Below are 23,203 nucleotides of genomic sequence, written 5' to 3'. Positions count from 1 at the left end.
ACTGTCATTCCTTCCTCTCTCCACTGACATGTGCAGTGAGATCAGTTTACAGAACTGCAGAACGCCAAGGTCTCCTCCAGGTTATCACCTCCCAGATCGAGCCTTCATGGTGCAGTGTCCTCTAGTAGGGGTGCAGGCACAGAAGTCCATGAATGATTGCAACACAAATTTGATCCCTTTGACTTTTCATTCGTACTGAAAAATAGTGGTCATTGTAAAACTGACAAAGTAACTCAACGCTTCTTTGAGAAAAAAGTAAGAATGTATTGAAGCTACAGCGTGTGTGATTTTCAGAATATAAGATTAGTAATGTGATGCTCCTCAACTGCAGGGCTGTAAGAACAGGAAAACCAGGAGTGTTTGCATGTTTTGGACTGTTTGTGTGGAGTTTTATATTCTGTCCAAGACCCAGTGTAATTTCATCATGACCTGCAAAAACTCTAATGGCTGTAATGAATGGCTCCTGTTCTTGCCACTTCTGACAACATACTAACTCAGGGACTGCCTTTACTCTGTGCCAAAGGAGACCATTTTGTTAATTTATCTGCAAGGGTTTCATGCAGGATAAATGCCTGAAAATGTCATGCCTGAACTCCCAATGTCTGAACCAAATTTACTGCTATAATATTAAATAGTATCTGTTTTGTTACATCTTAATGGTTAAACGTGTTCTTAGTTTAACAGGAATGGACAGCAATGCTGTTTGGTGTCACTAAATGAATTAAATATCAAGCTGTGCAGAACGATAGATCAAATGCAGATCTCAGAGCATCTTTAAACATTTACAAACATGTCTGGTAACTTTCTTTCAGCTTATGAAATATTATCTGATCCTGTGAAACGACGAGCATTTAACAGCATAGATCCTACTTTTGATAACTCTGTACCTTCCAAAAGTGAAGCAAAAGAAAACTTCTTTGAAGTTTTCTCACCAGTTTTTGAAAGAAATGCCAGGTAAGCTATGTCTGACTGCTTCTGCTGTTGCTGGAGAATCAGCATTTGCAAATTCTTTCAACACTGTGTTTGTAAAAAAGTCTGTTCTCACCTTCATATTACCTACTGCTGTTTCTGTACAACTCATAGTTTAATGTTAAAATTAGTTACAATACCAAATGTTTGAATGCTGCTGACTAAAAATTCCTATTTTTTATTATTTTTTCTGAGAGTGAGACATTAACAGAAGACAGTAGTTACGTTCACAATTTCGCTGGTTAAAAGAGAAAATCATTTTAACTGTCAATATTTGGTGGTTCTCTCTTACAGTGTGTGACTTTTTCTACATTTGATTCATGCTTGACAATTAACTTGGTATTAAGGTTGTCACAATAGAAACCTGTCAACTTTTCCCTTTACAAAAGTGCTTAACTGCATGAGACACTTCACAACATTCTGAACAATTATTATTTAAACCAGTCTTACTGAATCTTTTATCAAGTATTCCATAGATTCAGACCTAGATCTGTGGTTGTCAGATGAGGTTTTCTCTTCTATGCATGGAAATGGAGGCTGTGGCAAGGAACAACAAATTCTAGAGGCTTTGGAAGACTTCCCTAGAAAAAGTACAGTGGAGGCAGAGTATGCATTATTTCCTTGCATTCCATTAGAATGTGCGGGAGAATTCCTGTACCCTATCTCAGAGCTGAGTTATTTATTTACAGAGCACTTTTTGTCCACTTTCTGTAAGTTACTCTATCAGAATAATGTGCATAGAGAATTGAATATCTACAAAGATAGCTTGTGCTCCATCAGGTCTTGGAGGCACAAGGCAGGAGACACTCAGTCAGGAGGAGGCTGCTTTTCTGGGGAAATTCCCCCAAAAATGCCCAGACTGGGGGATACTTTGGAGGAACTGTCCCGTTCTCTTGCTCTTTCCTGGTGCCCCTCTGTGTTGGTGGGAGGGAGCCTCTGTATTTTGATTCTGTACTTAACAAATGCCATGTTGTGATGATGATACATATTATTTATTTAATATATCCATGTATTTTCAGGTGGTCAAATAAGAAAAATGTACCTAAACTTGGGGACATGAACTCCTCATTTGAGGAGGTAGATGCATTCTATTCCTTTTGGTAAGTTAGCTGATGCCTCCATTTCTACTCACCGTATTGAGGATATGCAGTATAAAGGGCCTGCAGACCCTTTGGTGTGTGGGTTGTTGGCTGTGGTCCCAATCTAGTAATGTCAAAAAACTACCCCACAGCTGTTTGTGCCTTCCACAAACTGAGCTGACTTTCTCCTGGCTAATCCATCCACTGATAAATTCACAGTTGCAGTGGGAACTTCTGACCACAGTGGCTAAGGATTGAGCTGACCCGCAGACTGGAAGTCAGGTTTTTGTCACCTGTGTTTTTAGTGGAGATGTCTTAGCTGTTTAAGTAAAGGCAGGTATGTCTAGGTCAGAAAAGTCAATAATTTTACAGCTTGCCTTACCTGCTAAATATGGGTGCTCACATAGAGATTAATTTCTCTTTGAACTCTACAGACTGCACTGCATTTCCACTTCCTATGTCAGGAGCTTAGGCAGCTGTAGACATTTAGAGTTGGCAAAACTGATGCCATCCTGAAGTAGACTATGTCCCACAGTACAGAGAGGTGTAAATCATATCCTGCATTTTGACTTACCTCAGTGGAATCACTGTAGGTGCAGTATAATTGTAAATTATGTGTTATAAATTGTAAACAGCAGTATAGTGGCCTACAAACACATAACAGTAAAAAAGGTAACTGATTTTTCACAGACTTGCTGTTTTTTCATTCACTTTTTGTTTTCTTAAATTTACTTTAGGTATAATTTTGATTCCTGGAGAGAGTTTTCCTATTTAGATGAAGAGGAAAAAGAAAAAGCAGAATGGTATGTAAGTAAAAATAAATTTGACAGGAGACTGAGAGATTGATACAGCAAGATTTTCCAACTTTCCCTTAGACTGTAAGTCATAGGAAGAAAGGTAGTTGAGCCAAGTCTGAATTCCACTCTCCCAGCTTAGGAAACTGGACTTACCACGGGCTTCTTTGTGTAATTAAAGTAGTTCCTGCTTCCCTCACAGAGGTATATCTGAGGTGCTTTAAAATGTGTGTTCATTTAAGTTCAGACTTGCAGTTTGTGCCAGTCCCAAGCACAGGTTGAACCTGGAGCCAGGACAGAGTGGATGAGCAAGCAGGTATTGTTTCTCTCTTACTCTTTAATTTGTACTGAGAAAGTGATAGTTTCTAGAATTTGGCGAGATGAGTTCAGATGGCTTGATGGTGATAATAATTGTCTATTTGCTGATGTAGTGATAGTTGCTGAATTACTCAGACCATGTTGCTATTGGAAAATACATTCTATTTTTATGCTTCCTACAGTTACAAACACAGAATGTTCAAGTTGGAGCACTGAATCATTTAGTCTAACACACGCTTCACAGCACACAACCTTTTACTTAGTAATCCTTTTAAGACTAGAACTTGCATTGCATTAATTTCTTCTTCCAAGTTTGGCTAGAAATCAATTTTGTATTTAGATTCAGTGGCTGGCTTTCTTTGTGCCAGAAACTGCCATATTTGGGCTGTAGCTAGGCATTTGTTTCTCTTCTCTTGTGCCTCTTCCTGCTATTGAATTTCTTGAGCCTCACCAGACCCACTATTCTCTCTCCTGTGAAGATTCTGTGGAGCCACTGTAATCAATTCTGTATCACTTGTACTTGTGGTAAATCACACTGATGAATCTCTAGGCTTCTCATTGGAAGGATCTTGAATTATTTGCATAGCTCTCTTTGTTTCTGCTCATTCCTGTCATTAGTGTCCTTTTTCAAAGATGTTTAGACAAATGGTACCTAGTCTGCTGTACTTAGGAGAGAGAACTACATTACAGCTGCTGTTCAGATGGTCATGATTCTTGCTACCCCTTCTTGCCAAAGGTGATGTTGCTCATGTTTTAAAGCTTCAATCTACTCATATTAGTCTCCTTCTCAGTTACGGGGATTGTTTTCTTTGTTCTGAAGTGTAGAGGGAGTGGTTTGGGTTGGAAGGAACTTGAAAGATCACATAGTTCCAACCTCCCTGCCCCCTCTGTTGTTTTCTATTGGTTGTATTTTCTATTGTTTTGTATTGGATGAGGCTGTAGACCCCCCACTAAAAATTAGCCTCTTTCCTGACAGCACTGATAAATATTTTCAGATTGTTTAGTCAGCCAGTATATAACCTGAGCTGTATTTTATTGGAGTGAATCTGGCATGACTTTACCCAGAGTATCCTGGTATTTAATAGAAAGTATCATTTCTGTGCAGATGGGTTTACTTGACATGACTATATTCTGCAAAATGAGATAACTGGCATTGCTTATACTGCTGTCCTTCAGTTAAACCATATGCCAGTATTTCTGTTCCTTTCACTTGGGTTTAATGTTAGGTAAGCAAGTGGATTGCATTTTGGAAATAAAGTCCACGATCTCATTCCCTGCAATGACAGATAAGCAGCTTGGTTTGTCAGGTTTATGTAACTGTGTAAACATTTAGCATTTTTTGTATGAGCTCAGAGCCTACAACTTCATTTTTTGAAGTCTATTTTTGAAGTATTCACAGAAGAACATCTGTGTGGGGGAAACTATTTAAGAAGCTTGTTGATGAATTTCTAACAGTGACACTGTAAAGCATTAGCACTGAACTATGCTTTCCCTTTTAGTCGAGATGAAAGGAGGTGGATTGAAAAGCAGAACAGAGCTGCCAGAGCACTGAGAAAAAAAGAAGAAATGAACAGAATTAGGACTCTTGTTGGTGAGCAAACAGACTGCTGTTCTTTAAAGAGAAATTAGTTAACTAAATGGGAAAATCTCGTGGTTTTCTTCTATGCATGATGCTTCCTTTCTCCTGCCAGACAATGCGTACAGCTGTGATCCCAGGATAAAGAAATTTAAGGAGGAAGAAAAAGCAAAGAAGGAAGCAGAGAAGAAAGCAAAGGTAGAAGCAAAACGAAAAGAACAGGAGGCAAAAGAAAAAGTAAGTACTTTATTTGGGTTGAAAAACTCTGCTTCATTCACACCTGATGCACTGCTTCAGGTTCTAGATGAGAAGAAAACACCTTTGAAAATTGAGTTCTTCTGCTGCATACACTTCCTCTGGTTTCAAGGCAAGCATTAAGTGCATAAAATGGATATGGCTGCTTGCCTTGTGTGATCAGTGAATGGCTGGTTGGTATGAAACGCATTGAGGTAACGCAACATACTTGATTACTATGAACAGTTTGGAAAAGATTGCCCTGAAAGGACAGGAATGAAAGGGAACTGTAAGGCGCAAAGAAGTAACTTAGAAGACATTGTTGAAACACTGCAAAATATTATGTCAATAATAACGCAGGATAAATATTGGACCACTTTTCCAAGCTTATACTCCTGAGTCAGGCATAGGAAATTGCATATCGTTTTATATCTTCATTGTAGAGGAAGTCAGGATTTATAAACTGGGGGTTCTCACAGTGAGTACTTGATGTAATGCCAAATGGTGTATGTTTTACCAGCTCTCTCAAAATTCTTGGAAAGCCAAATACTAAAATATTTTAAAATATGCATTTTAAAACCCCCAAACATACAAACAAACCTCCACCCAAACCAGGAACACATTTTGGTATTGGATGACTGAATGACCGTGTAACTATGACTGAGTATTTTTTTACTTGTTTTTTTCCTTTTGATTGCAGCAAAGACAAGCAGAATTAGAAGCAGCACGGTTAGCAAAAGAAAAGGAGGAAGAAGAAGTTAGGCAGCAAGCATTAGTAGCAAAAAAGGAAAAAGAGATACAGAAGAAAGCAATCAAGAAAGAAAGACAAAAACTCAGAACAACATGCAAGGTATTTAACTATTATTACAATGAAATACAGATTATGTCAGAGAAATTACTGTGTTTGCTAAGAATAGAACGTATCACATGCTTGCTTGTTCTTAGGGCTGGAGATGGGTATGGAAAGTCAGTTTACTAAAAAACAAAATACTAAAACACATACTTACATGGTTTTGAGTTATGAGTAAAGCTGACCAAATAGGTCCAAACACAGCAGTGGCTGAAGAATGCTGTGTGTTAAGCCTTTTTTCTGAAGGAATAGGACAATAAAGTTCAAGAACTTTGTAGAACATGTATTTCTGCTTCCAGAACTGGAATTACTTTTCTGATAATGAGGCAGATTGTGTTAAAATGATGGAGGAGGTGGAAAAGCTTTGTGATCGTCTTGAGTTAGCAAGGTAAGTCTTCCTGCTGCTGCTTTCTGCTCATTTTGATACCCATCTTTCTACTAGCTCTCCATTGTAACCTAATAATTTATTTTTAGTCTGCAATGCTTGAATGAAGCACTTACATCCACAACAAGGGAAGGAGGAAAGGCGGCTGTAGTAAAACAGGTAATTATGCTGAGTGTCGAATCAAAATAACAATAATTTGTGAAATCAACCTGACTGAAGTAAGATACAACATAGCTGCTGTGGAATCTTGCTTGTTATACACAAAGACTTGATTTTCAGCGTCCACAGGCAGTGTGATCTCTGCTCCGTGTGCAGTTCATGGCTGGTCAAATTAACAGGGCCATTCATGAAAAAAAATACATGTTTTTATTTGTAAAGAACACAAAACCTACCTCTTGTACAGTATACAGAAACAGTAGAGGAGTTTCATTTTGCCCAACAATGTGTAGCAGTTACCTTGAGGGAAGGAGGGCAGTCTTCACCTATTCTGTTATGCAAGGAAAATCCTAGTCTAGTATCTGTGACTTGGAGATAGATCCACAAAAGGACTTAAGGGCTGTAGGCACTAGAAGGGCTGTTAGGTTGGATACCAAGGAATGGGAAATACAAGACACATGGAATCAAAATTTACGAAACTCAGCAAGGATCTGCCTGTGTTTGCCATTGGGGAAAAGCCATTTGAATTAATAAAGCTGAACGTAAGGTGCTGTCTCTCATCCACTGTGGATTCACAGCTGTGAACTTTATTCCATGGGGTGGAATATGATCTGCCCTCATACTAGGGTTAGGTTTACTCATCAGACAATTTAAGACTGAAATGCCTCTTGTTCTACAGGGGACTGAATCCAATATTCCATTCTTCAAGAGGGTGTTTCAAATGCAGGGAAGTTCCCTTTCTATCTGTTCAAACTATTCCACTAAAATTTTATCTTATCAGGTAACTTTCTTTTTGCCAGGAAGATTTTACTAAATAGGTTTCTTGCTCTCTATTTTGAGCATCCTGCCAACAGACATAAGTGCCCAGTTCTTTTACTAATGCCTAGACTGGGCCCACTCAGAACCAGAAGATTAAAGATGTGTCACACCACAGTTTCAAGATGTGATTAGAGGTCACAAAGACATGCAGTGGGTTAACTAAAGTAGTTTGTAGTTTGCTAAAAAACTACACATGCCCATCTAACCCTGAGTACACACTTAGTAACTAAAATCTGCAGTTAATTCTAACAAAAGTTCTTCATTATTATGGTTGTACTGACATAATCAGGCTTAGGTAGCAGTTAAGCTGGAAGATGTGAGAACCAGTGAATTTAACATGGATGTTTAATTGCCCTCACTGGTCATGTGAGGCTCTTAATACTTTTGTGGATCTGTCCCTTCTAGGTCAAGTGCTAGCCTAAATATTCACACTAGGTTGTAAAGTGTTGCTTTAATTCTGGGGGGGTGTTCATTTAATTTCCTAGTGAACTTGTGATGGATTTCTGCTGTTAACTCCTAATTTGGGATGGCCAAATATACACATGGAATGAAGGGAGATAATACTGGAACAGATACGCTCCTCTGTTTCCTTATATATAATATACAGAACAGAAACTTAAGTAAAATCCAAGGTTCTGAGCAATTCCAGAGAGGGGGGGTTGTGTCACTATAAAATGAAACAGTAATTCAGTAAGTAAATAAATAATGCTTATTTACAATCTTCAGATAGAAGAAATAAATGAACAAATAAGGCGAGAGAAAGAAGAGGCAGAAGCTCGTATGCGCCAAGCAACAAAGAGTTCAGAAAAGTCAACCACTGGCAGTGGAGGGGGAAGCAAAAATTGGCCAGAAGATGATTTACAGTTGTTAATTAAAGCTGTGAACCTCTTTCCAGCAGGGACTAACTCAAGGTACTTCTCAGGTTTGGTGCTAAAAGCCCTATTAACGATTTTTAATCGAATAACAAGCATAATAAAACAGTTTTTTCAGATCATCCCAAGTACTTTGTGAGTATAAGGACTTCCTAAACACTCTCCTTTTCCTTGACACTCAGGCAGCCAGTGGTTTGATTTTCCTACCATGCTCTATGTGTCACTGGAGTTAGCTCTAGCCCTGTATGTTGTTTCCCCCCCCCAGATTTGGGCCTCAGCCCATTACAGAGATGGTGCTGAGGTGTCTATTGGCACAGGGCTTACTCCAGGGTAGGCTCCAGTCCTTAAAGCACAGAACAAAACCACACCTGTGACTGGGGTGCAGCTGCGTAGTAATACAAGTGTGTAAGCTAATTCCAGCAGTGAAGACATTCCTCAATGAATGTGAGGCTGGTTTCTCCTCTGCATGGTAGGATGAAGGTAATCAGACAGGAGTTAAGTGCACCAGCTTGCTTCAGGGGAGAGCTAGGGGAAAAGGGAAAAGGTCGGGATTTACAGAAAGCAGCACTGGCAATCAGTTCACTGATAAGCATCAAAAACAGGAACATGCCTTAAATCCTGTTCTTTCCCAGGAATGAAGTGCCCTCATCCAGTTAGGAGCCACAGATTTCAAGCCTCCTTCTAAACTTTTTTTAGGGGAAAAAATAAAAAAAGCTGTCATACTCAGTGGACATGATACCAGTGCCTGTTTTTGCCGCTCAGCAGTCAGTGCTCAAGGCACACAGTCCTGCTGTCTGATCAGGGGCACATATTGCCTTCCATTTTCTAAGAATGCACTAAGGATAATCTTGGAGCTAGGGCTGTTCCAGCTCTCCTGTTTATGCCCCTTCACCTGATGTTTAGGCATTCCTCTGCGGGCAGTGGACACAAGGTTAGTAACTTCTCAGCCCTTCAGTGCAACCTGCACTATTTAATGTCAGAGGTGTTTGTGGAATTCAGGAAAGCAGCAGCTAAGCATAATTTTGAGAATTAGATGTTTACACTCACCTACCTCCTACTCCATCATTCTTCTGTATTGGGAGCCAAGAAATCCATCCAAGCTGATGGAATTCTTCAGTTAGTGACTGGAAGCTTTCCAAAATTCCCGCTCTGAGATTTTATGCATATTGAACTATGTTTGAACTTATTCCGGAGTTGATGAAAATGCATACAGAACCTTGACCATGGCTTGTCATGATAAGGTATTAATATGCTGGTTTACCCTTTCTGTTCTTCCTTTAGGTGGGAAGTTATTGCCAATTACATGAACTTGCACTCTACTACTGGAATAAAACGAACAGCAAAAGATGTCATCAATAAAGCAAAGAGTCTCCAAAAGCTTGGTATCTATATTACCTTATTTTTGTAAGAAGATGGTCTGCATGCTTCTGTACAGCTGAATTTTCTGTGAATGGAGCTGTGTTTCTTGAGAAAATCCTCTGTACATCCCCAAAAGAAATGTAGTTCAGATGGAAGATTTAGAGGAACATTTATGTGATTCAGTGTTTTAATCCTAATGGCTCTTTTATAAGTCACCACCTCATGAGCAACTCTCAAGAACTCTTATTGTAGCTTGATGCTCTGATGTGTGGGACACATGAGATGCCAGGGCTCAGAGATAAATGGGCCTCTCAGAAAGCTCCCTACAAAGGACAGCATCAAAAATAAATGGAACTGATGAAGCTCTAGAGATACTTTAAAAGAATTAATGGAATCCAACACCAGAGTAAGACACCTGAATTAACGTGGCTCATCTCCTCTTCAAAAATGAATAATAAAATGAAAAATGAAGCCTAGAGAACTCTGGAATAAGGTCTCAAGGAAATTACACATTTTACTACCAAAGGAAAAAAAAAAACCCATGAAGTTTTCAAGAAGTTTCTGCATTACAAACCACATCATGGCACAAGGAGCACCTGGATTGTCCCAGTGTTCCTGCTCCTCTGACATGGTCATGCTCTGGGCAATACATGAGTTTTGTGCCACAACCCTTACTTGAAAGAATAATCCCTCTAGATTTTGCTGAAGTTGCAGATTTAAGTTTAAGATAATATGGAACAAGTATTCCTTTGAGCACTACAAAGCAGGATAAGGGTTGGAGAGTCTGACAGTCTGAGAAAAGTTTATTGGACCTTGAATGATTCTCTTATTAATCTACCAGCCTCTTTACCATCGTTTAAAAGGAAATTGGGTTTTATGATTTTGTGATTATTGTAAACTAATCTGCTACACAATCTTATTACTATTACATCTGGCTTTAATATTCTTGCAGTAATTATTCTCTTTAATGTCTGTTGCTCATAGACCCTCATCAAAAAGATGACATAAACAAGAAAGCATTTGACAAATTTAAAAAAGAACATGGTGTGGTGCCTCAGATGGACAGTGCTGCCCCTTCAGAGCGATTTGAAGGTAAAAGTGAAAAGGGAGCCCTTATTGCGCACTTTTCTCTCCTATGTCTCTTAGGAAGAAAGTAACCCAGAACTTACTCAAGATTTGCTTACAAACTTAGTAACAAGTAAGTGATCCAGGCTCTGTTGCCAGCTTTGAGGGTTTCTGGTACACACAATACACCCCCAAACTGCATGGATTTTAAATCAACCATAGTAGGGTTTACAATATTTTCTACACTTTTAAATATTTTTCTTGCTGTCATTTTTGCATTTATAAACAGGATCACCTCTAGATTCATCCCCTTGGACTACAGAAGAACAAAAGCTTTTAGAACAAGCATTGAAGACTTATCCAGTAAATACTCCTGAAAGATGGGAGAAAATAGCAGCAGCTGTTCCAGGCCGGTCAAAAAAAGACTGCATGAAGCGATATAAGGTAAGGTACCTGTCACCTCCTCCTAGGATTGTCACTAGCCCAGGTTCTGAGAGAATCCTTTGCTTTCTGTTACACTGCCTACTAGAGACAGTATCTTTCACCAGGAAACTGGAGCCTTATGGAAAACTTTTTATTTTTGTACCTCAACCCCAAAAGAGCAGTAAGGACTAAATGTTCCTCTACGAAAGTTGTGGCTCTGAAAGCTGGGAAGGAAAGTCTGTCTCATGAAATTTTTCTTATCATTTGAGAGCAAGCTCTTGCAGATGGTGAGGTCTTATTCCTAGCGTCCTGTAGGTAAAGTGCCTGGTACAGGGGAGGTAGATAAGCACTGAGCTTCTGTCAAAGGATTTCTCTTTAAAGGAAATTGCTCTGCAGTATTAAACTATGTAGATTTCTCATTATGTTGAGAACTAGAGTGTTTCACAGTTAATACATGTAGTGTTTAAAACCACAGCATTGTTCACAAGTTACATGTTTAGTTAAGTTTCTTTCCCCCCCCCCACTCTTCAGGAACTCGTTGAAATGGTCAAGGCAAAGAAAGCTGCTCAAGAACAAGTGATGAATGCTACTAAAGTCAAGAAATGACTCTTACTGACAATCCTTGTTTTATAATAAAAATGCAAATATTGTACATGTTTCCATTCCTTTCTTCATTGTACAGACACACATGAGGGGCTGGTTCTTGAATTTTAATCTTCTCAAAAGCAATTCCAAAGTTTTAAACAGCTATAGTTGGTTTGTTGGGTGGTTTTGGTTGTTTTTCTGGGTTTTTTTAAAGCTAAAATATGCGGAAAGTTCTTGTAATTCACTACTCACGAAGCCAATACATGCCACTGCAGATTTTGCTATACTCTGGAAGTTGTTCAATTGGACCTGGAAGTTAAAGAAAGTTGGCCATCACACATGCTCAACTCATAGCAAGTGGTCTGGAGGGGTTATGGGGAGATGGGGAAACTTATACCACATACCCACAGCAGCAACTGCAGGATGCTTATCATAGATGTATTTTGTGCAGATTTCTCTGATGGTCTGGGCATCAATAGCCTAAAAGAGGTAAAAGAGGCATCTTTGTTACAATCCCATCTTAAAACTGTTTCTGAGTTAATTCTGTATAATCCAGGAAAGCAGGCAACAAAACACTTGAAAGTTTTCACTTGAAAGAAATATTTTCTTGGCTGAACAAGAAATACAGCTTCTATATTGTTACTTTCTGTAGCAAGCAATTTTCTTGATGGCCTTTTAAAAGTTGCAACATAAGTGCCACTTACTTCAATTCTTGCCTCAAGTTCTGGAATTGGTATTCTGCGTTTGTAACACAGCATTTGTCTTCCAATGTCTTCACAGATTGGTGTGGACCCTAAAATAGGGGGAAAAAATGCTTCAGTTATCAGCCTACAGCTCCACAAAGAACAAAACGTTCTCATAAGTCTCACCATCAAGTTGTAGAAGCATATTTGTCTTTAGAAGATTTTTCGCACGAGCTACTTCATTTTCTGTAACACTTGTGCAAAGTCTTATCCTGAAAAATAGTTTAAAATCAAAGACATTAAATAATGGTAGTCTGTGGCACATGAGATTGCCTGTGATAAAGAGATACACAGGCATTACTGCACCTACAAGGCACTTCTTTTCTATAGACAAAGCTGGTAAAACAGCTTGGAAAACAAGCCATTGATACCAAGCAGCAGCCAAAGAGTAGGGGTTTTGGAAGCATACCAATATACCCAAGAGCAAGCTTTTCCTCTTAGAAGAGCTGTATTTCATTTTATTAAAGGAATATTTTGAGGCAAGTGTAGTCTGTACTTGTTATCTTGAGAATAGATGTTGCTAAAAAAGCAGGAGCCAAGCAACTAGATAAGAGGTAATGAGCCAGAAGACAATCCATTACTTCCTGGCTCCTCTCTTGGTGAGATAATGATTCGCCACACTGCCTACGGAACATTTTGTGAGGACAGGGTGATGCATTAAATATCTTAACACTAAAGTCTTGTCCCAGGAATCATTTGTATCTTCCCTGGTGCTAAGCTGCAGTAAACAGACAGTCAAAGTAATGACCTTTTCCTCCATGACTTAACAGACATTGCACAGAATAATGGTACATGAGAAGTGCTTTACGTGGTTAAAGAAACTTCTCCTTTTCAAGACTTGTTTCAACTTCACCCACTTTACATCAGTGCTCTTAAGTAACATAGATCGGTTTTTAACTGCAGCTGCAGTTCACGCTTTACAGTTGTACCTATGGACATCCTTCAACACAGATTTAAGCCTTAAATGAATTAATATTGTCTAGAATCATAGGTTTCAAAATTCCACATGTAACAGCTCATCTTTCATTTCCCTATGTACTCACTAGAGCTCTCCAACACTAGCACCTGGTACATCTGTGGGACAGCAAGTGCAGGCTGGGTAACTACTAATGTTGTCTGGTAATTGCACATTCATTATTCTCATCCTCAAATATTTATTCTTTTAGTGGTGGCACCTGCAGCTCAGAGGCGCTGCATTCCGAGTGAGAAGTATTTTAAAAGGTCTGACAGTTTCATAATTCCCATCATTTGTCAGTCAAAAAAAAAAAAAAATCCATGCTGTGTTTCCTTGTACACGGAACAAAACCTACATCTTAAGCTATTCACTCCAAGGAAGGGTGCCAAAAACTGGGTGCTGGAACTTAGCACTGGGTGCCAAAGTTTAGAATTTGATGCATTTGTTTTTCCCAGGCAAGCCCAAGCAGAGAAAAATATTTTATTAAATACTTTCTTTTTAAATTGTATTCCTCCTCTGTTTTCAGAGAAACAGTTGTTAGCTTACCATTCTCTCTGAACAAAGTGCACCATGTCCTGAATAGTGGATGGCTCACAGACCATATAGAGTCCCCACAGCCCTGTGTCAGTGTAGCAGGTGTTGAAGGACTGGAAACTGTGACACAGGTTACCATGGCAGGCAATCTGAGCAAGTTTACTGGACAAATTCTGCTGAGGCAAAATAAAAAGATATTATTTTATTAAGTTTTTTTGAAAGCTTACTAGTCACCTCCATGATTTCCCATTATCATTTCAATGATGACAGAACATGCAGTAGTAACTACGAGGTTAATTATCAGCTCTTCATTTCAACAGTTTCTTTCCTTGCATGTAATATCACATTTCAAAATAACAGCCCAGATTTGAGCCAAAATCATAAAGATACTTGGGTTCAAGAAAGGGACAGTTAATTACTGCTACCCACAGGTTCTGACGACATACAGGTAAGAAACATCCTATTTTCCACAAGGGCTGGCAGACCTCAAGTCACCTCTATCTTGGTGGTTTAGAACCACTTCCTAAGATTCTCCTAGATCCTGGGTAACAAATTCTTTTAGACTCACAATTGGATCCCCTTTTCTGTGCTGGCAGTACCCAAATCAGGGAGATCCCACCAACCTCATTAAGAGCAGGATGGTGCCTGCAGGTTCACTCACCACTCCTCCTCCAAAGGAACGATCCCAGTTACCTATCAGAGTATTGGCTACCATGAGTGGGATTGTATCTGGGTCTGACCAGCCAGCTGCTTCAACAGCTATCGCCAGGTGTGCCAGGGGCATCTTGTCATCCCTTATCCGAATCTGTGGAACACAGGAGAGCAGCTCTAGTACAACCTGTACACTCAGGCAGAGGGGAAGTTAACAGAAAACAGACTTCTCCATTACAGCTATATTACAAAGCATGCACTAAAATTAAAGCATATGAAGCTTAATTTAACATCAGCCTTAACTGGTCTCCCCTGGGGCAATTTCAGATCGCTTTGCCAACATACACAGAGAGGGCATTGCAAGTCATTTTATGACTACCAGCAGCAAGGAAAGCTGATGACTTTGCAAAATCTGAATGGAGATGGGAATAGAATGGATGCCTCAGTTCTCTGCCACATCCTTTAAATGAGTGATTCTAAACAAACACCGTAGTCAAAAGGATAAAAGGAAAGTAGGAGCAGGAATAAGGAAGGTATTCCTCCAAGAAGTGATGAAACATAAAAAGTAGTGGCAGTGATGCTGGTCCAAGAACGGATGGGAAGTACTGCTTTGGAAAACAGCTACTCCATTGCCCTAACTGGGAGCAAGAAACCTTTTCCTGTGCTGAGTCTGTGGCAGAGCAGCCCTCTCTCCTCAGCAGAGAGCACATGTCAGGGGATGGAAGGGCCAGCCCAAAAAGCCACCCAGCAGCTTACCTCACTACCTGTGAAGCTACAAGGTGGCAGGGGTGGCAGTCCTCCTTCTGGAGCAGATGGCAAGTTACCAAAATGGCACTTCGCCAGATCAAGTAGCTCGTCATGAGAGACGCCTGAACAAAGGTATTTCACATGCTTTGTGATGTTACTCTGTAAACAGTTAATTTAAATTGCTGCACAGTTTAAAGACTCAACCAAGCAGTAGTTCATTGTGCCCCTGCTTTAATACCCCACTTTCAGATTCTTCACACCTTCCCTTTTTACAGAGCAAGGTTATCATGATTCCCTCTCCTTAGTTCTCTTTAACAGCCTTCCATTAAAACTAAATCAAATCAAGTTTTCTGATCTAAGTCTCAATGTTACTTCTTTCTCTCTGCATTCCTTGCTATTCCCCTCTTCACACCAAACACCTTCTACGACCCTTTTTTCCTGCCCACATGGAAGAATGACTGGCCTACAATTCACTTCTTGTTCCCGATTTAAGGTTTCTGGAATATTACTGAGAGGAAAAGGGAACAAAAGCTCAAAGGGTATGAAAGCACAAAACACACAGGGCTAACAATGAACAGGACCTACTGAACAACGGTAATTCATCACGTTGTTCCCACAGACTCAGGCCATGGTGTCAAGGCAGGGTGAATATCCCATACTAACCTCCAGCAGCAGCCAAGACCATTCTGGGTCCTTTGTAATGAGTTGTTATGTACTCCACCAAGTCATTACGATTTATGGATCTAGAAACAGGAAACGTGACAGCACTACTGTGTCAGTAAAGTTTACTACAGTTAACAGATATAAATGTATAGAACAATACAATATCAAAATAATTAAAAGTTCTTCCAATGCACAGAGCAGAAACAAAGCTAAAAAAAGGTAACTTCCTAAAAAGGAAATAGGAACTGGATACATTTTGCCTTTCAAAGCTCTTCTAGCTTCCTGAGGAGTGAGAATTCCAACTCAGTCAGGTGGAGATAAGATGCACTGATGATCTCCTTTCCTTTGAAAGCAGCGCATTTAGCAACTCCCCTGATCAGTACTGATTTAAACAAATGCTGGAAGTGCAGTGCAAACACACAATAATGCCTAACTTGTGATCTATAGGAAAAAGAAGTATTTCCAATTTGGTGTCAGATGCACTTTTAAAACAGGAGAAAAATATGGCAAAAAAACCCAAAGTCATGCAGAGGACATCTGAAGTTAATATATTGTTTGATGCCTGCATACAGGGGAGCTAAGGCAATACAGGCTGCTTCTTATAGTCAGTACAATTTCAGCTGCCTTACAGTGTAAAAATGAAACCTGACACTGTACCCTACATTTTCAGATGAGTCTTTTTCAATATATAAAAGTTACCACACAATTAAGACAGACATAATTTTGGACATACTTGATATTTTCTGTGGGTCCTAAAATTGTCCGTCCTAGGGCTGTATTCTGATAGGCTGTGGCGTGAAGGTAATCAAAGACAACTTCTTGCAAATTGGTTTCAACCTCTTGCATCTCTCGAAGTATAACTCCTCGCTCACGCTCAATCTCTGCCTCTCCCAGGGTACTGTTCTGAATTATGTCAGCAAGAATTTCCACAGCTAATTGCAAATACAGGTGGAAATGAAAAAAACATTTTCAGACTACCAGAACAATCTGGTTCCAAAAGTGAAACCCACCCCAAAGACCAAGTGCTAATAAGACTAGCAAGGGGACAAAACACTTGCTTTGCAGGAAGGGAGAAGTCACAAAGGTATCTTATTTTGGGACTCTGAAGAGAAAAAATGTTTCAAATATCAGCTTCCCTGCCGGCTCCTTTCCAAACCTGCATCCTCACATTCTTGTGAAGTTCAAGAAAGGACTTTTCACCCAGCAAGGAAGGGACTGTAACACTGCAAAAGCATCATTCTGTGTCACCTCAACGGAAGCTGGATAAGCACGTTGTTCTTTGCAGCTTTTCTGACAAATGAGAGCAATTACCTCTTGGTAAATCTTTTGAAAAAGCCTTTGCATAATACACAGTTTGTTCCCTGGACGTGTATGCGTTCAGATGAGCCCCCATGTTCTCAATCTCTAGTTCAAGGTCTAACTGAGACCTCTTTTTTGTTCCCTGAAATAGAGCAATAAGAAAATCACATTAGACCCTTCAATTCATCTACTCATCACTACTACTTCTTGTCTGGAAAAGTCATGATCAAGAGAAAGAAATTGTCTTCTGGAAATAAAACTGACATACTAATCTCTCCAAGCTTGCAAGTCAGATATAAATCCTACTATGCTCTCAAATGAAAACAAAAAGGTGGGAAAAGGGTGACTGTGCATCTTCTAAGACTGTTATAAGAAGGTAAAAGTGAGTCAAAAATAGATTTGTGTAATCTATAGTTGTGTAACCATTACACAGATCTAGGACTTTAGCTTCATTTTCTAATGGAAACCAAAGTCTTAGCTGTCCATGTTATTTTTCTCATTTCAATCTGGAAAATTTATTTATACAATTTTGACAAAGTTTTTATCATTGATTGTTAAAGATAAGTAACTTCTAAATCCATTGTAAACTTCTACATCAATATTCACACTCACCTTGAAAGCCATATGCTCAAGAAAGTGAGCAGTTCCATTGTTCTTCTCATTTTCGTACCTGCTTCCAGCATCAATCCAAAGTCCAACCTCATTGAAGAAAAAAAAAGTAATTTTACCAGCTAACAGCTTTGCTATGGCATTTTCCTTAAACAGAGCAGGTTTTCAAGAAAACAAAAATTTTGATCTTCACAAAAAAAATTAATTACAAATCTGCGAAAGCATTAAGACTTCTATGTCCTAGCTTAAGTTCTAGAAACAATTGTTAATAAATATTGAAATGCAAATGCAATTTAATTCCATGAGGAAATGAACACACAGGAATGGATAGAAAAAAGGCCTTCCTTTTGTAAGTTACTTACTGTGCATGTTGAGAGTCCAGAGTCTTCAGAAGCTACTTGCATGCCATTTTCCAAAGGACTCACCCTAGTTTCAGGGACATTTAAGATTACTTCTGTTGCTGCTTTGGAAACTCTGAACCTCCCTGTTCCAACATGCACACACTAGAAAGGAAAATCATCAGTCACATTTAGATTGTTTAGTTATACCCAAGGATGCTTTTCTGTAAAATGTATTGCTGAACTTAAGCATTAAGTTTGTGGATCTTTCTTAAAGCATGCATTTATAAGGATGAGAATTCAAGACTACTATTCACCACTGCATCAAGGAAGCAGTAACCTGAATCTGAAACAAACCCTGAAGGTAACTACAAGTGAGATGCATCTGCTGCCCTCCAATCTGACATAGAAGCTGTTACTCTCATCAGCCAGCCATGCTTGTTTCCCACTTCTGCCAGCAAGAGCCTGCAGGACCTTTACCCTCTGGAATTCTCCTGGGTACCTGCTTTTTAAAGTGAAGTGAGATATAGCCCAAGGGCCTGTGCCAGGACTGCAAATCCATCACCCATTCATCAGAGCAGGTGAAATTGCCAATTTTAAACAATCATGTGGCAGTTAAAGCACATTAAATCAGAGTGGGGTAGAAAAGAAGGGAAGTTTACTGAAGTTTTTAAAAATCAAGACATGTAAATATGTATCCCAAATGCATACTTCAAGCAAACACCTATTACAGAATCGGTGATTTTAAATGGTTCAAATAAACAAAGATTTCTCTCCCTACATAACTGCCCTAAACATGAAAGCACAAAATTCAGCTCTTACCCACTCTCCTCCTGATCTCTCAAAACTCACTTATTTCTGAATCACAGCACAACTCAAGTTTGAAGGGACTTCTGGAGGAGTCCAACTTCCTGCTCCAAGCAGGATCAACTTGCTCAGACCATTTTGCTCAGAACTTTTTGTATGTGGGTACTGACAATCTCCTAAGATGGTGAGAAACTGCACAGCTCTGTGGGCAGCCTGCTCCACTTTTTGACTGCCACATATCCAGTTTTTCTTCTCTTGTTCCAACTGACACCCATTGTCTCTCATTCTGCCCCCATGCCCCACCGTGACAGGCCTGGTTTTACCTTCCTGACACCCTTCTCCTAGGTGCTGGCACACGTACTTCTCACAGCTCCCCTCCCAGCTCCAACTGAAGCCATGTCTTCTCCAGCCTGAACAAGGCTCAGACCCTCAGCCTCTCCTCACAGGGCATCTCTGCTGAACACGCCGAGCTCACGAACATCCTCACGCTGAGCAGCCCCTGACCAGCTGCCGCACACCAACTAACCGCTCACTACACCTCCCGCCGCGCACCGCGCCGCCACCGCGACTACAACACCCAGCGTGCACCGCGCCCCACGGCCTCCAACCCTCCGCACTCCCTCAGCGGCAGCCCGAGCACCAGCGCCCGGACACGCCGCGGCACCCGCGCTAACCGCGTCTCGCTCCGCTCCCCGCCCCGCCGCCTCACCCGCTCCGCCGCGCCGGGCGCTCGCACCAGGCGGGCGGACCAGGGCAGGAGAAGCCGCCGGGCCGCCGAGCGCGCTGCAGACGCCGCCATGTTGACGCCGCGGTGCGCGGGGCGGGACGGGCCGGACGGACGTCCTTCGGGGGCGCGCAGGCGCGGGGCAGTTCCGTCCGGCCCCGCCGGGGGGCGCAGGGGGGCAGAGCAGACTGTCGCAGCGCCCTAGGCGAGGTGAGGCTGAGGGAATGGCCCGGGCTGGAAGGGATTGCCGAGGATCGTCGAGTCCAGCCGCTGGCCCTGCACGGACAAGCCCAGCAATCCCACCGAGTACCTGAGAGCGTTGCCCAAACGCTCCTTGAGCTCTGGGAGGCCTGGGGCTAGGTTTTACTGGTCCGCTCTCCTCAGTGCCCCAAAGCAGCGCAGGTCAGGAAAGTCATTTTCCTCCCCGTGTCCCATTCTGGCCAGGCTCAGTAAACACAAGGCGCTGCCTCTCGGCTGCTCCGTGAGCTGCCGTGGGCACATCACTGCTCGCTGCGGCTCCTTGAGCTGCTCCGGGCCCGTTCGGCAGGGCTGGCCGAGGGCGCTGCGCTTCCTGCGGGACAGACCTGCTCTGACTGGGGAAAGCCCGAGGCTGGAAAGCCCTGAAGGCTTGCTCTGGGAAGTGCATGCAACGGAGCTGAAATACTTGTTATGGATAGGAAGGCTTCATCCACACCAGAAAATTCAGCGCTCCGCCGAGCCCGTGCCAGCGCTGGTGAACTGCCTCAGCTCCCGACAGGGGACTCCCAATTGGGAATGGTCCCTCTCAGCTGCCAGGGGCTGGGAGTCACTTGTGGGAATACTATTTGACAAGAGCCAAACTTGGGCTTGGGAAACTTATGGAAGAGTACCAAGAGAAGCAATTTCATTTCACTGCCGAAGGTTGTTCCTGAGCACGTTTGGAATGTATGCTGTCGATAAATAGGTACAGCCATGCAGGAAAGCAGTGCTGGGTTAAAAATTTTACGGTTTTTAGGAACTTTTCATTTGGCTGATTAAGCATTATCTCAAAAGTTAAGGAAAACCAGGGTGAAATTCTGTTATTTGTCCCACAGTGTGTTAAGTGACACAGTACAAAGAAACAAAATACTACTTAAAAAAAGAAGTCTGTACTATGTATGTTGGGGGAAGCACTGTTTCTAGGTACCATTTTCCTAACCCTGAACTCCCTCTGCCTCAGACCTCTGCACAGTACTTCTGACATCCTCTGCCTCTTTACAGATACTACAAACTTTCCTCATCTTGCCCTGCTCCAAAAACAGGGAGAACGGTGTGCTCTTGGCACATGATCAGATGGTAGAGGTTGAAAATGGTGGGACCTGAGGATGAACTGTCTCCTGCAACTGCTAAGGTCCTGTTACCCAGAGATGATTCACAAGAGCTGTCAGAAGTGTTGCTCCCTTCCCCTGAAACGGTATCAGTCACACGCAGATTTTAGGTGACAAAAGCTACTGTGACTCTCAAAGGACACTGAGGATGGTTGGTAGTTTCTGAGCTGGCTCAGACGCTGAAGTGTGAGAAGGCTCTTCACCATGATTTATCTTCTCAGACTCCAAAACATGGACCAGTTTCAGAAAAATCCTGTGTATTTTAAATATATAGCTGTTGGGGGATATTTTGTGTGTGTAGGCAAGTTCTTACTCCCTTGGCAGTTCAGAATGAAATTGCATCAACTGCCCTAAAATGTTTGCACTGCCAATTCATAAGCCCTGTGCTTAAACAGCAGCTTTAGTCCTGCAGCTGGGCTTGTCCAGTTGCTGTCACAAGGACTGTAATTGCATAAAAATAGTAAAACCTCAAAGCGTGATATCCTGCATACAATTAAAAAGGAAAGCAATACTGTTGTTAACACAAAGGTCAAAATATAAACCTAAATGCCACGGAGCCAGATGCTTCCTAATTTGACAATGATGCCTTGACCACATATGGAACTGTAGGTCTCTTACTGAAATTGGTACTGTTACTTTGTTGCCTGTACTATTTTAGTGCCCATATAACCTATGTAAGAAGGATCTTGGTGCTGCAAAGTATGCACATCCTTTCACCAAAGAATTTACATTGGAGTCAAATTAGTTTCCATGGAATAGAAAATTTAACCTTACATGAAACTAGCTACTTTTTTTTTTTTAGTTTCGTTTCTCCCATTTAGTTTATGCATATTCAAAAGATCCATCCAGTTCCAGCATTTTTTAAATTTCAGATAGAGCTCTGTCAAGTTGTAAAAGAAAAAAAGCAAAGCATCAAACTGCACAACTGAAAATTAAAATTAAGCTTCTGTTCCATTTTACAGCTAGATCTAACTGATCTCATTATGCTGGGATTTATCTCAAAGATGTTTTACCAGACTTCACTAACCCATTATCCATCTTCCATCCTAGAAATTTGAATCCTTGCTAGACATAGAATTACATCTTAAGATAAACTGATTATCCCCATAATATGTCTCCTACTTAAAAAAATAGGAGTGTCTCACATGTAAATACAATCTAAAATTTAGCATCCAGCAAAGGTCATTAGAGAGATGCAACTTTAAATTAAGAAATCTTATTAACCAGCTAAAAATGCAATAAACTAAAACAAATACTGGTGTTCTAACATGTAAATATTCACCACAAAATTTTTATAAAACACTACTTTTTAAATGGTTTTAACTTTTTTTTTTTTTAACAATTAGATTATTTAGAAATAGTCTATTATAACAAGGAATTCTCACAATATCCCTCTGGTTTAGGTAAACAGTATTACCTGCAGCTTCCAGATGGAGAAATTTAGACTTTTCTTTGTAGTTCTTAGATGCCCAGTCTCAAGCAACAATGGAATAGAAGGGCCAGGACTAAATGAGGGAAGTTCTACAGAAATTATGTCCCTGACATCAGCATGATACATAAATAGTTGCCTGCCAATTTCAAGATGCCACAGAGACTTGTGAAATGAGTGGATTATATAGGTGAGAGTAGTCTCAGGATGAAAATCTGGTTCCTTCAAATCCAGATTCCAGATTTCACCCCAAGTATGGGTAGCTTTGTATTTTGCACTATGTAGCTATTTTAGATTAACATTCCCTCCTAAAGAGGTTTCTGGAAAAGGATCAAGTGGCACTTCCAATTTTTAAGCTTAAAACTTGTCAGGAACTCCACTGAAACCAGTAGTAATACACAGTTTGAATTACACAAGTAAGCTGTTTTTCTGAGGAAATAAGGTTTCCATGCTCACTAGAATTTGAACCAAATGACACAGGCATGTCAAAGAAAAGGCCATTTCAGGAACCACCAGCTGAGGAGATGCTGCAGTATCAGCTCACACATGGGAGAGACTCTACACTGCCCCATATGAAAAAAGATTCAGCTGGTGCTGGTGCCAGCACTCATAGATCTAGCTTGTTGCTTCTAGAGTAGTGTTTCTATTTTATAAAACAATTCCATGTGGTAGCAGTATATAAATGAGAAATCTGTATATGCATACCTGATGTATGTGTAACCACATGTCAGCACAGGGAGTGAACCAACACTTCTGTACCTCTGAACTGGAATGAAAATCTTGATATGAGCAAAGAAAGCATGGTTTTGAAAGGTTTTTCTTTCAATTGTATATATAAAGTATTTTTTCTGAAATAAAAAGTTCATATCAGCAA

The 23,203-nt window shown here is 40.7% G+C and overlaps 2 protein-coding genes and 1 long non-coding RNA gene across 4 annotated transcripts in view; 2 read left to right on the top strand and 1 right to left on the bottom strand.

Moving 5' to 3' along the window:
- DNAJC2 (DnaJ heat shock protein family (Hsp40) member C2) overlaps window positions 1–11,551 on the top strand; it is a 16,905-nt gene extending 5,354 nt beyond the window's left edge. The window contains exons 5-17 of the mRNA XM_085040220.1: window positions 813–954; window positions 1,989–2,069; window positions 2,786–2,851; window positions 4,660–4,751; window positions 4,852–4,973; window positions 5,671–5,820; window positions 6,120–6,208; window positions 6,295–6,364; window positions 7,907–8,091; window positions 9,334–9,434; window positions 10,396–10,503; window positions 10,766–10,920; window positions 11,431–11,551. Coding sequence (XP_084896346.1) covers window positions 813–954; window positions 1,989–2,069; window positions 2,786–2,851; window positions 4,660–4,751; window positions 4,852–4,973; window positions 5,671–5,820; window positions 6,120–6,208; window positions 6,295–6,364; window positions 7,907–8,091; window positions 9,334–9,434; window positions 10,396–10,503; window positions 10,766–10,920; window positions 11,431–11,505 — 1,436 coding nt within the window. The 3' untranslated portion in view covers window positions 11,506–11,551. The remainder of the gene's footprint in view (window positions 1–812; window positions 955–1,988; window positions 2,070–2,785; window positions 2,852–4,659; window positions 4,752–4,851; window positions 4,974–5,670; window positions 5,821–6,119; window positions 6,209–6,294; window positions 6,365–7,906; window positions 8,092–9,333; window positions 9,435–10,395; window positions 10,504–10,765; window positions 10,921–11,430) is intronic.
- On the bottom strand, window positions 11,503–19,668 carry PMPCB (peptidase, mitochondrial processing subunit beta). 2 transcript variants are annotated; one of them, XM_085040234.1, is made up of 13 exons: window positions 19,540–19,668; window positions 18,048–18,188; window positions 17,689–17,775; window positions 17,089–17,218; window positions 16,511–16,709; window positions 15,778–15,857; window positions 15,124–15,236; window positions 14,378–14,521; window positions 13,729–13,892; window positions 12,354–12,439; window positions 12,189–12,277; window positions 11,889–11,964; window positions 11,503–11,793 (listed from the first exon to the last, which is right to left on the bottom strand). In XM_085040234.1, the coding sequence occupies exons 1-13, from the start codon at window positions 19,627–19,629 to the stop codon at window positions 11,729–11,731; spliced, it is 1,464 nt and encodes a 487-aa protein (XP_084896360.1). In that variant the 5' UTR covers window positions 19,630–19,668; the 3' UTR covers window positions 11,503–11,728. The 2 variants fall into 2 exon arrangements, with proteins under 2 accessions (XP_084896360.1, XP_084896366.1); XM_085040240.1 differs by having other exon boundaries at window positions 13,729–13,889; window positions 19,540–19,667.
- On the top strand, window positions 19,658–23,203 carry LOC146443170 (uncharacterized). The gene is made up of 2 exons (XR_014846216.1): window positions 19,658–19,764; window positions 20,794–23,203. It is a non-coding gene; the product is annotated as an uncharacterized LOC146443170 (long non-coding RNA).

Source organism: Lichenostomus cassidix, chromosome 1Aa (assembly GCF_008360975.1).
Source record: "Lichenostomus cassidix isolate B80296 chromosome 1Aa, HeHo_3.0, whole genome shotgun sequence".
NCBI classification, from domain to species: domain Eukaryota; kingdom Metazoa; phylum Chordata; class Aves; order Passeriformes; family Meliphagidae; genus Lichenostomus; species Lichenostomus cassidix.
The sequence above is the reverse complement of the archived record's forward strand: the minus strand, read 5'-3'. Positions and strand labels throughout refer to the sequence as shown.

Bases quoted from the DNA above. Each gene is read 5' to 3' on its own strand.
- PMPCB (XM_085040234.1), bottom strand. From the start codon at position 19,629: ATGGCGGCGTCTGCAGCGCGCTCGGCGGCCCGGCGGCTTCTCCTGCCC. The intron at 17,776-18,047 runs GTAAGTAACTTA...TTCTTCAATGAG, and splicing joins CTGGACTCTCAACATGCACA to GTTGGACTTTGGATTGATGC. The intron at 11,794-11,888 runs GTATGTGGTATA...TTTAACTTCCAG, and splicing joins TCCTGCAGTTGCTGCTGTGG to GTCCAATTGAACAACTTCCA.